We start from the raw sequence: 12,104 nt of genomic DNA, 5'->3' as shown, positions 1-12,104 counted from the left end.
AGCGATGCAAGTCCTGTTGGTAAATGGTCGATCTGATCAGAGCCATCTCCCTCTCTTCCTCTAAAAGGTCAACTGCATCCTGCCGCACTTGCTCTGCTTCTGCTTCAGTGTAGAGCTCGACTCGGGGAGCATTGTGGAGAAGGTCACTCGGCAAGACTGCTTCAGCCCCGTAGACCAAGAAGAATGGAGTTCTCCCAGTAGACCAGTTGGGCGTGGTCCTTAACCCCCAAAGCACCGAGGGAAGTTCCTCGACCCATGCACAAGCCGCATGCTTAAGATCACGCATCAAGCGGGGTTTCAACCCTTTGAGGATCAAACCGTTGGCTCGTTCTGCTTGTCCATTCGACTGTGGGTGAGCGACTGAAGCGTAGTCGACTCGCATGCCTTGAGATGTGCAGAAAGCTCTGAACTCTTCAGAGTCGAAGTTTGACCCGTTGTCAGTGATGATGCTGTGCGGGACCCCGTATCTGAATATCAATTCTCTGATGAAGCTGACAGCAGTACCGGCATCGAGGTTCTTGATGGATTTAGCTTCGATCCACTTAGTGAACTTGTCGACTGCTACCAGCACATGGGTAAAACCGCTTCTGCCTGTTCTCAAAGGACCGACCATATCCAAACCCCACACTGCAAAGGGCCAGACGAGTGGAATAGTCTTCAAAGCTGACGCGGGCTTGTGTGACATATTGGAGTAAAATTGGCATCCCTCGCACTTGTCGACTATCTCCTTCGCCATTTCATTCGCTCTTGGCCAATAAAATCCGGCTCGGTATGCTTTGGCCACGATGGTCCGAGAGGACGCATGATGGCCACAGGTCCCCGAGTGAATGTCATCAAGGATTATTCGACCTTCCTCTGGCGTGATGCATTTCTGACCAACTCCAGTCGCACTTTCTCTGTACAACTGTCCCTTTATCACGGTAAAGGCTTTAGATCGGTGGACGATCTGTCGAGCCTCTTCTTCATCCTCCGGGAGCTCTTTCCTCAAGATATATGCGATATATGGTACTGTCCAATCTGGAGTGATCACTAGAACTTCCATGATCAGGTCGACCACCGCTGGGACTTCAACCTCAGTCGGGTCCATGACGCTCTTGGGTTGCGGGGCTTCCTCAGTAAAAGGATCTTCTACGACTAACGGAGTGTGGATATGCTCCAAAAACACATCACTGGGGATAGCTTCTCTCTTGGATCCTATCTTCGCCAGGTCATCAGCTGCTTGATTTTTCAGTCGGGGTATGTGGTGGAGCTCTAACCCCTCAAACTTGTTTTCGAGCTTCCTCACCGCATTGCAGTATCCAGACATGGCTGGGCTTCTAACGTCCCACTCCTTCATCACTTGATTGACCACCAAATCTGAATCACCATAGACCATAAGGCGACAGACGCCGAGTGAAATGGCCATGCGTAATCCATACAAGAGTGCTTCATATTCTGCTTCATTGTTGGAGGATCAAAGTGGATCTGGAGCACATATCTGAGCTTGTCTCCTCGGGGGGAAACCAAAACGACCCCAGCACCAGAACCATTTAACATCTTAGAGCCATCAAAGAACATGGTCCAATGCTCCGAGTGGACTTGAGTCGACTGTTGTTGCTCAATCCACTCGGCAAGGAAATCTGCTATAGCCTGGGACTTAATGGCTTTCTTTGCCTCGAATTTGATATCAAGGGGAAGGAGTTCAATCGCCCATTTAGCCACTCGACCAGTTGCATCTCTGTTGTGCAGAATTTCTGACAATGGTGCGTCGTTGACGACTGTAATGTCATGATCAGAGAAATAAAGAGCAACCTTCTTCATGGTCATGTAGATCCCATATACAAGCTTCTGATAATGAGGATATCTTTGCTTCGATGGGGTCAAAACTTCAGAGAGATAATACACTGGGCGCTGAACTTTGAAGGCTTTCCCTTCTTCTTCCCGCTCGACCATAAGTACTGTACTGACGACTTGTCCTGTGGCTGCAATATAAAGCAACAGAGGCTCTTTGCTGATTGGAGCAGCAAGCACCGGCTGGGTGGAGAGCAGAGTTTTTAACTCGGCAAACGCTGCATCAGCTTCTGGAGTCCACTCGAACTTGTTTGCCTTCTTCATCAATCGGTAAAGAGGTAACGCCTTTTCACCGAGGCGAGAGATGAATCGACTTAATGCGGCCAAGCATCTAGTAAGCTTCTGGATGTCGTGCACACGCACAGAGCGCTTCATTCGGAGCATGGTACCAACTTTTTCTGGGTTAGCATCGATTCCTCGTTCGGAAACGAGAAAACCGAGTAACTTTCCACCAGGTACTCCGAATGTGCACTTTGATGGATTGAGCTTGATATCATACATCCTGAGATTGGCAAATGTTTCAGCCAAGTCAGTCAGCAGGTCGGAACCTTTTCGCGACTTGACAACGATATCATCCATGTATGCTTCCACATTCCGACTGATTTGAGTGAGTAAACACTTTTGAATCATTCTCATGAACGTGGCTCCGGCATTCTTGAGGCCGAATGGCATGGTGATATAGCAGAAGCACCCGAATGGAGTGATGAAAGCTGTTTTGATTTTGTCGGGCCCATACAGACGGATCTGATGATACCCGGAATAAGCGTCTAGAAAAGACAATCTCTCACACCCTGCGGTCGAGTCGACAATTTGGTCGATGCGAGGGAGAGGAAAATGATCTTTCGGGCAGGCCCGATTGATATGTTTGAAATCAATGCGAAGGGAATTGTCCTTTCTGGGAACCATGACGACATTGGCGAGCCACTCGGAGTGGTATATCTCTCGGATGAACTCTGCTGCAAGGAGTCGAGCCACCTCCTCGCCAATGGCTTTTTTCTTCTGAACGGCGGACCGTCGAAGATGTTCCTTAACAGGTTTTGCTTTTGAATCGACTCTAAGGCGATGCTCAGCCAGCCCCCTGGGAACACCCGGCATGTCAGCTGGCTTCCATGCGAAGATGTCCCAGTTCTCACGGAGGAACTGGATGAGCGCTTCTTCCTATTTAGAGTCGAGTGTTGTGGAAATATGGGTCGGAGCTGCATTGGGGTCGGTCGGGTGGATATGGACTGGCTTCGTCTCACCGGACGACTGAAATGCTGACTCTGTGGCGGGCTTCTTGGCCCGCAGTAAATCACTCGGATCTGCATTCTTCTTGTATCCCTCTAGCTCTACCACTGTTATCTGGTCATCCGCAATCTTTGAGCCTTTCTGAAAACACTCTTTCGCTTTCTTCCGGTTGCCAGTGATGGTGATCACGCCTTTGGGGCCAGGCATCTTTAACTTGAGGTACACATAGCATGGTCGAGCCATGAAGCGAGCGTAGGCTGGCCTTCCTAAAATGGCGTGGTAGGCGCTCCGGAAATCCATGACTTCAAATGTCAGCTTCTCTTTGCGGAAATGATTCGAGTCGCCGAACACCACATCCAGAGCTATTTGGCCGAGTGACTCGGCCTTCTTTCCAGGGATGACTCCGTGAAAACTCATGTTGCTGGAATTGAGCCTGGACATCGGAATGCCCATTCCCTTGAGCGTCTCTGCATACAGTATATTCAACCCGCTGCCGCCATCCATCAATACCTTCGTCAGTCGAGTGCCTTCGACGACCGGGTCGACCATCAGCGCTTGCCTCCCAGGGGTGGCAATATGAGTAGGATGGTCAGACTGGTCGAAAGTAATGGGAGTTTGCGACCATCTCAGATAGTTTTGTGTCGCCGGGGCGACCATATTGACCTCACGGTTGATCACTTTCAGTCGACTTTTGCTCTCTACATCAGCAAAAATCATCAGAGTGGAGTTGACATGAGGGTACTCTCCATCACTGTCCTCCTTGTCCTCAGCCTTGTCCGACTCCTTCTCTTTATCTTTCGGCTGTTTCCCTTGAAATTGCTGGATTAAGAGTCGGCATTGGGAGTGGTATGCTTTGGGTAGATGAAGTTACCCTCTTCGTCTTTCTTCGTGTGGATATGACACGGTAGATCCATCACATCATTACCTTCCTTATCTTTTACCTTCTTGGGGTTCCAAGATCCTTTGGGCTTCCCTTTGAATTTGCCCTGAGTCACGGCCAGAGCCTCTCCAGGAGCTGCTGGCTCGGCCTTCCGCTTTTGCTTCCGACTGGAGTTTCCTTTATCCGACTGACTCGGCTTGTACTTGCCGCTCCGGAGTCGGTCCTCTTCTTCGCCGTTGGCGTACTTGGTGGCTATTTCCACCATCCGACTCAAGGGCATATCTCCAGTTCGACCAAACTTCAGGCTCAACTCTCTGTTCTTGACGCCATCCTTTAAGGCGCAAACCGCTTGATAGTCTGACACATTCTCTACAGTATGATGCAAAGTGATCCACCTCTGGATGTAATCCCTCAGTGTTTCACTCGACTTTTGTACACAAACTTGCAGCTCAGTCAATCCGGCAGGTCGCTTGCAAGTTCCCTCAAACGTCCTGACGAACACTCGAGAAAGATCTTCCCAGGTGTAAATGCTGCTAGGAGCTAACTGATTCAACCACGCCCTAGCCTAACCCTCTAGCATAAGTGGCAAATGTTTCATGGCCACCTCATCATTACCGCCACCAATCTGAACAGCCACTCGGTAGTCTTCGAGCCATGTTTCAGGCTTAGACTCTCCGGTGAACTTACTCACCCCAGTCGCCAACCTGAAGTTGGGGGGTATCACTGCGGCTCTGATCGCTTTGCTAAAACATTCTGGACCTGAAACGTGGACTCGGCTGCTTGTGGGCACATCTCTGTCATGACCACCTCTATGAGCTCTGTTTCGGTCGACCAAACCTTGCACGATGATGGATCTCGCGTCAAAGCCTGGCTCTCTGGGGTCGACTGGAGCTCTCCGCCCAACACTGAGCTGGCGTCTGTCATCTTGCTGCCGATGGGCGTTAGACCCACTTCTCGGAGGAGGAGTGGGCACTTGATGCCTGTCATCACGATCAAGTCGATCATCATAGTGGTCCCGCCGGCCTTCACGTCCCATGCGCCTCAGAGGCGACCTTGGACTGTGAGCCGACTGAACAATATTCGCAGCGACGGATCGACTGTGAATCCTGTTGCGCGACTGTGACACAGCTGAATTCTGATCTCCTGCCGCCCGGAGCAAATCTCTGATCTGCATCAAGCCTCTTCCAGCCTCTGACTGAGAGGGATGAATTGACTCCGCTATGCGGGCTGCAGCTGCCAAATTCTGAATTGGGGTTCGATATACCTGAGTTGGTTGCGGAAAGAGCTGACGTCGGTTGGAGTTGGTCACTCGTTGACGCGCACGCTCGTCGAGTGCTCGCTGGAGGTTCTCCAGTCGAGTGCGTTCAGCCAGGTTGGCTAAACGCGCCTCTTCCAGGGCACGAGCCTCAGGTGTTTCTCCTGCAATGGGAGTATGCAGGGCATCCATGTTCCGGCGGCAAAGTTCTTCCCTCTGCTGGGAAGTGAGCGGCTCGGGTTGGTACTCTTCATGGGCTTGAGCGGGGTCATCCTCGTCGTCCATCCCGTCACCGCGGGGGAAACCGGGAGGACTACGGGGCCTGTTGACCATCAGGACCTCCGCCGCTGGATCACTGCTATCGCACTCGGATGCAGTCTCTACGAAGCCAGTCGACAGGTCGAACAGGCCGTAGAGAGATTCGTCGGGCTCAATCACCGTGACTTGGGTGGTGGCCGATTGGTGAGCCACTGCGTGTCTCACCCATCGCTGGAGCCTCGACCGACCGGAGCGCATGCGCTGGCGGGAGACAGGGAGGGAGGACGGCGCAGGAGTCGACCGGTATGGGGTCGACGGCTGCCGCAGCAAGACGCCGCGGACACACGCCCGAAAGTGCGTCGCCCCGCGGACGGGGAGCGCGTCGATGTCGAGTGGTGCCTCCTGGAGCCAAGCGGAGTCGTCGGCGATGAAAGTGAGCGCATCGAGACGGATCTCGTGGCCCTCAACCAGAGCTCCGCCGGAAACCATGATGAAGACGATCGGACAAATTGCAACTTCTCCAAAAAAGTCGCTAAGACACCTGCCCCAAGGTGGGCGCCAACTGTCGTGGTTCTAAGTCTGACAGTAGAATGGGGGGGTAGATATGGAGAGGCAAGATCCTAGCTATGGAGCAGTTGTACACACGAGTGTTTAACGAGTTCAGGCCCTTCTCGGAGGAAGTAACAGCCCTACGTCTCGGAGCCCGGAGGCGGTCGACTGATTTCTGTGTATAGTGGTTACAGGGGTGCGAACCCTTCTACCAGTGGAGGGGGGGGTGGCTTATATAGAGGACGCCAAGACCCCAGCCAGCCCACGTAGCAGAGGGTTAAAGTACATTAAGGTCTGGCGTTACTGGTAACGCCCTACATAAAGTGCCATCATGGCCATTAAGACTACTTGATTGCAGACCGTTTGGATGCAGAGTGGATCCTGAACTTCTGATGGTCGAGTGAGTCTTCATGGTCGAGTGTCTTCTAGCCGGTCGAGTGGAGCCTCTCTTGGTCGACTGGAAGGTAGCTTCGTCTAAGGATGTCCTTGGGCATGGTATCCTGGATAGGTCCATGACCCTACCCTACGTACATAACATCATCAGTCAGATATTCACTTCGTGGTCAAATCCAATTTTCACCCACGGTCATTTTCGTTGGCCTATGACTGGTGGGCTCATCTCAGGCACTCATTGACTGGGTGTGCCTTTCCCATGTTCCCGAGGGATTCGCCAGTCACCTCCGCTCGTGCCCCACGCTCGACCTCGAGAACAAGAAAAAGGTAAAACCCTAGCCGCCAAACCTTCTCCTCCCCACTCCATCCTCTCCCACGCCGCCACACCCTCTCCTCACGCGCCTCAGCGCCCTCCCCTCCTCCCTGTGCCGCCGGCCCCCTTCCTTCTCCCCGCGCTAGAGCAGAGATGCGCCTCAGTATGGGTAGAACGCCGGGGCTCTCTCTAACCTCTCCTCTCCTTCCTCTCTCTCACATCCTTCCCCTAATTTCTTTGCTTTCTCGATCTGCAGCAGCAGCAGTACCGTCTCCATGGACGCGGCGGCGTGACGGCTCCCAGGCACGGATCCCCTCCTCCGCCTCCATCCTCCACCTCTCCGGTCGCCCTGTTGCAACCGTGAGCTCTCCCTTTCCTTGACTACTCTCCTCTCTCACATCACATCAGATCGGATCGGAACCCTGCTTTCTTTTTCTGTTCGATTCAGTCTGGAGCAGCAGCAACTGATTTCCATCTTCCAGTTCATGTAAATGGCCTTGTTGTGGTTGCACGGTGGTCCGTGGGGAACAGGAGCAAATACCTTTGCTACAACCGAGGTCTTGACAGACCAGTCAGTTAGAGATAGGTTCGGTGAGTCATTTTACCCTCTGTTTATCCCTCTCAGATTAGCAGAGAAGAAGGATCTTTTTTTATCCCCTTTTGATTTCCTCTCTTGTTTGACTGGAACCTTTTTTCATAGTTTTGCAGGGGTTGTTATGCTCTGTCCCCCGTGGTAAGTTTGCTAGGCAGCGGCTTACTCCTAGCTTGTTTTTTTAGTTTTGACCATGATATCGAAATTACATCTGGTCGATGGTGTCAAGTTTAGGCAGGTACCATCCGCATTTTGTGAAGATTGCCATCATCTAAATTTTATTGCGGCATGATGCATATGTAATAAGGAATTTGGTGTTTGAAAAGCATCATCGGAAGTTGGTATGCTAATATCTCAATTGGCAAGATAAAAGGATCACTACTTCTTACCTTCCAGTCATTTTAATATTATAGGAATGCAAGTGTGTACTAAGTAGAAAAGATGGTTGAATTTAGTGCCCCTGCATTTACACGACTAGGTGTTATTTAGTTTTTGTTTCCTTTGATGGCTCTGAGTACAAATTGGAGCTTGTTGGGTACAAAATGTTGCCAAGATTAGTTTAGGATCAGAATTGTTGTCATGTTGTCCAGATATTGCTCTAAGAGGTTCCTAGAATTAGTTTAGGATCAGAGTTATTGTCATGTTGTCTAGATATTGCTCTAAAGATTCCGGACGTACTTTTTAGGTTGCTTGGTTATAATTTTTGCCCCCCAAAGGGAAGTTTTGGCCAGCTTCTTGCTAGAATGTTATCATAAGGCTTGATTAATTTAGAACATACCTTTGTCGTTTCACTCTTATTTTATTTTAATAGTTATCTGGCATGCTGTAAACTATTTCTTTTATGTTTCCAGGAAGAAATAGAAGTTGAGGGGAAGCTATTGCATGCTGGAAAATCAGTTGGTGTTGTCAATGTTGGTTTCAAGAAGAAAAGGACCGGCAAATTGATGGCTCAGGCACGTCATACAAAGTACTTGTATCTAGCAGATTGAGAGGGTTCCCTTATGTTGTAAGATAAAAACCTGGTTATATGTTGCATCTCAAAATCAAGATGTTGATTCAAGAAGAGAAAGGAGCTGTTAGTGTGCCGTGGTGAGCGACCTTGTCCCGGAGCATGCAGTTTATCAGTATAAAGTAACGGGTAACAATGTTTTCTTATACATATGATTCTGAAGTAATAGAGAGCAGGAAGTGGTAGGCTTAATTTCAGTTAGATAAATAGGTGTGCTGCAGCAGCATATATTTAGGTAATCCCTTGTATTTTTCTTTCCAGGTTCATGCTTTATACATCGTGTATATATGCCAGCCAGGGAGGTGGATGGGCTCGTCTCCACTGCGTCGTGAGCGCCGCCGCCGCCTCTGTGACCACCTTGCTCCGCATAGTAGCATGTGTGAGGAATCGGGGACAAAGCAACCACAAGCAGATGGCGTCGGCTGCGACGGCAATATGCACGGTGCGCGAAGCCTGGTAAGATGGGCGCGGCCTCCCCACAGGCGTTTCAGGATGGCGTGCCCGGCGGCTCGGAACGCGCGCGCCCGGCGCACAGGAGGTGTGTCTTGGAGCAGCATGCTGGCGGTAACATGCACCCTGAGGTCCCAGAGCAGCCCAACCAGTACAGGAGGAACCCTGCCATTCCATCCTCACCTCTACTCATAGGTAATCCCCTTCCGCTTCGTGCCCTCTCTTTCCTCTGAACTATCTCTTTTTTCAGACCCTCTCTCTGTTACACATTTGCATGAAAAAACAAAAGTAAAAGGGAAAACTTACTTTGGGTTTATATGGTGCAGACCAACAACAAAATGATTGCTAATGAAAGGTTTAAGTCCAGGTATACTCAAATCAAGGTCTTTTATCTAATTGGTTGGATAACTACTTTACAGGTCTATGCCTTTAAGTAAAACTTAAAACCCCTGTTCAAGAATTCATCCGACTAACCAGTTAACTTGCCGATTAATCTCTACTCGTAGGGTCACCGAGTAGCCGATAAATCGATAAATCATCTGATTAATTGATTAAATGGCAGATTAACTTGCCGATTAGCCTATTAATCCCCTACTCACCAGCCAACCGAGCAGCTACCAGTAAACGATTTCCTCAACAATGCTTAAAACTAAGCATTTAATTATTGTTCTATTGTGTTATTGATTTCACCGGCTTTATGTCAGCCTGATTAGTTCTAAGGGATTCCACATCGGCTAATTTGGATTATGCTACTTTCGAACAAAAATAATGATCAACGTCGTGTATTTTACTTTTAAGTATAAACGAACAGTAAAAGATGAGATAGGGGGCTCCTGCTAGGATAATAACAGCAAAAAACTCAATGCACATATCTGAGGATTTTTATTTGCAGGCTGAGATTCTGTACATTGATATGATGTACTCCCTCTGTAAATAAATATAAGAGTGTTTAGATAACTAAAGTAGTGATCCAAACGCTCTTATATTTCTTTACAGAGGGAGTATAAGAGAAATAATTTATTTACTTATTTGGAGATTAGCCTTTTAGTATAGGAGTGTGATTTCCAGCAAAAATAAAATATAGGACTGTGATACTTCAAGATATTCATGAAAACAAGTATTTGATATGTTCACATCTATATAACTACATGTTTATGTGTTTTTCATCCTTTTTCATGTTCAAATAAAGATATATGTGTGGTTTTTGCTCTGTGCCGATCATGTTTTGGAAGGATATTTTCTATGGTAATGTTGAAATAAAGATATATTACTTTTAAGAAAGGGGCACTATAAATTATTGAAGCGCGCTGAATAATGTGAAAAATGTCACATAATGAAACATTAGTTGGTGCTATCCAAACACGATTCTGTACGTTCAGTAGTAATGGGTCATTCGCTTTGCTTGGTCAACCTTGCAACTAAATCTGTAAGATAACTTTGAAGTTCACTTTGCACCTAACGAAAAAAGTTGTCCATTTTTTAATTGATCAGACAACAATTGTTTTATGTCTACGTGCCTTTTTTTGGTACTCAAATATGTTGATTGGTGTATCCTCTTTTTCAGCTTCAACATTTGGCTCATTCTGGTTTTTGGTAATGCTTTCTTGACAGTGGAGCAGTCATGGGCCTTTTATATGTGTGTAGGTTATGTGGGAGCCTTTTATAGAGCCCTCGTGTTTTCATTTAAATATACTTCGAAAATGTAGATTGACAATAAAGGTCACGAGGTCCATTGCTAATGAATAAGTAGTCTTGCTGAAGGTGATAAATCTCCAAACTGATGGATAAGCCGAAGGTGATATTCAAGAGATCCATTTCTAATGAATAAGTAGTCTTGCTGAAGGTGATAAATATCCAAACTGATGGATAGGCCGAAGGTGATATTCAACCTTTTGTATACTGTAGTCGTGCTGAAGTGAAAGCATCTGTGGATGCATGTATACATGATTTTCAATCTTCCTTTGTCAAACTACGGCATGTAAAGTATGGGAGGACCAAGTGATTATAAACTGTGTCAAACCCATGTCTTTACATGATTTTTCTAACATGGAATTTGTCACTTCATGGATACCGGAGTATGTACATAGAGCTGGAACGCTTATTGCCTCATGATTTGCTAGTGAAAAATCAAGCACGAGACATGTGTTAGGATGATGGATTTCGTTATTAAAAAGAAGGATGTAATATAAGAGCACTTGGAATGCATTAGACATATGTTTACAGCACTGTAATTGTAGGATTCCTGATTTGTGATGCATAGTCCACCTGCATTAATTAGTTTTTGTAGTTCCTGTATTTTATTTCTTACCGCAATATTCTGGGTCGTTTCAAAATTTCTGCTCTACACAGAACCTTAAGAAGTTTGGGTATGCACACAGGTCCTAATAATAATGAGCTGTTTAGTGCAATGCATGTGGCCTGATTACTTCTTTTCTTTTGTACGTTGTACGTTCTTGGAGGTCCTTTTTCTCTCTTCTGTTGATCAAGTTTTCTTCTTCTTTCTTCTGCTTAGCAAGGTTTCTTCCTTCCCTTTTTTTGTAGGAATTGCATTTATTGTGTGACCTATGTATTGTCAGTGTTCTTGCTTCATTGGTCGTGTTGATATTCCGGGTTTGGCCCGACATTGTGTTTTCTTTTGCCTATGTACATTCATATCATTATACACAATATTCTCTTCCGTGTACATTCATATCATTATACACAAACTATTGTACTAAAAAGTGGTGCTGTAATGTTCATCTATGTTATGGAGTTGGTTTTTTTGAAGTTGATGAAGTAGTATGTGTTTGTACCATGCTCTTCTCGGGTTTTAAGCTTTATCTACAAACATACATACCACCCACTAAATTCAGATTTCAGTGTAGGCTTAGAATAGGGGGTGGATCATTCATTGTGCCGTGTTCAGAATTAGAGCTTGAGAGAAAAAGGGAAATAGTCAAATACCAGGTTGTATAGAGTTGCTATCATTTTGAATAATAATGATGCTCTTAATGACCTTTATTGCTTATATTTTGTGCTCATCCAAAGAAAAAATGTGCAAACACTGCTAAAAAATACATCTTTAACTGGTCTATACATCTTATACAAATATGTTTTTTTCAACTAAGATCTCTCATCGTGATAACTATAATTTCAACTAAAACAATGCTTCCTTAGCTGGCATATGTATGTTATACATTTTCTTTTTCCAAAATTCGGATTTTGTAGCGTAATAAACACATTTTCAATATAACATGGTTTAACACATGTGCTTTCTACTATCAATATTGAATATGTCCTTGCAAAATGAAACTATTTTCATCGACAACATGACTTTAGCGGGTCTCTGTGCCATTTGGCGCAACGGGT

At 46.8% G+C, this 12,104-nt stretch overlaps 1 protein-coding gene across 32 annotated transcripts; it reads left to right on the top strand.

Moving 5' to 3' along the window:
* The first annotated feature begins 6,694 nt into the window (after positions 1-6,694).
* LOC123046278 (uncharacterized) lies at positions 6,695-11,806 on the top strand. Of its 32 annotated transcripts, none has more exons than XR_006422080.1 (7): positions 6,695-6,874; positions 6,962-7,065; positions 8,149-8,250; positions 8,346-8,386; positions 8,568-8,951; positions 9,083-9,123; positions 10,518-10,907. XR_006422080.1 is itself a non-coding variant. In XM_044469586.1 (6 exons), the coding sequence occupies exons 3-6, from the start codon at positions 7,491-7,493 to the stop codon at positions 8,764-8,766; spliced, it is 387 nt and encodes a 128-aa protein (XP_044325521.1). In that variant the 5' UTR covers positions 6,695-6,868; positions 6,962-7,296; positions 7,406-7,490; the 3' UTR covers positions 8,767-10,907. The 32 variants fall into 32 exon arrangements, 8 of the variants coding, with proteins under 8 accessions (XP_044325521.1, XP_044325520.1, XP_044325523.1 ...); XR_006422078.1 differs by having other exon boundaries at positions 10,507-10,907; XR_006422074.1 differs by having other exon boundaries at positions 10,321-10,907.
* Positions 11,807-12,104: the final 298 nt, after the last annotated feature.

The sequence above is a fragment of the Triticum aestivum genome, chromosome 2B, assembly GCF_018294505.1.
Source record: "Triticum aestivum cultivar Chinese Spring chromosome 2B, IWGSC CS RefSeq v2.1, whole genome shotgun sequence".
NCBI classification, from domain to species: Eukaryota; Viridiplantae; Streptophyta; class Magnoliopsida; order Poales; family Poaceae; genus Triticum; species Triticum aestivum.
This window is presented reverse-complemented; position numbering and strand designations above follow the sequence as displayed.

Bases quoted from the DNA above. Each gene is read 5' to 3' on its own strand.
- LOC123046278 (XM_044469582.1), top strand. The intron at 8,251-8,345 runs GCACGTCATACA...CTCAAAATCAAG, and splicing joins CCGGCAAATTGATGGCTCAG to ATGTTGATTCAAGAAGAGAA. The intron at 8,387-8,567 runs GTGAGCGACCTT...TTTTCTTTCCAG, and splicing joins GGAGCTGTTAGTGTGCCGTG to GTTCATGCTTTATACATCGT.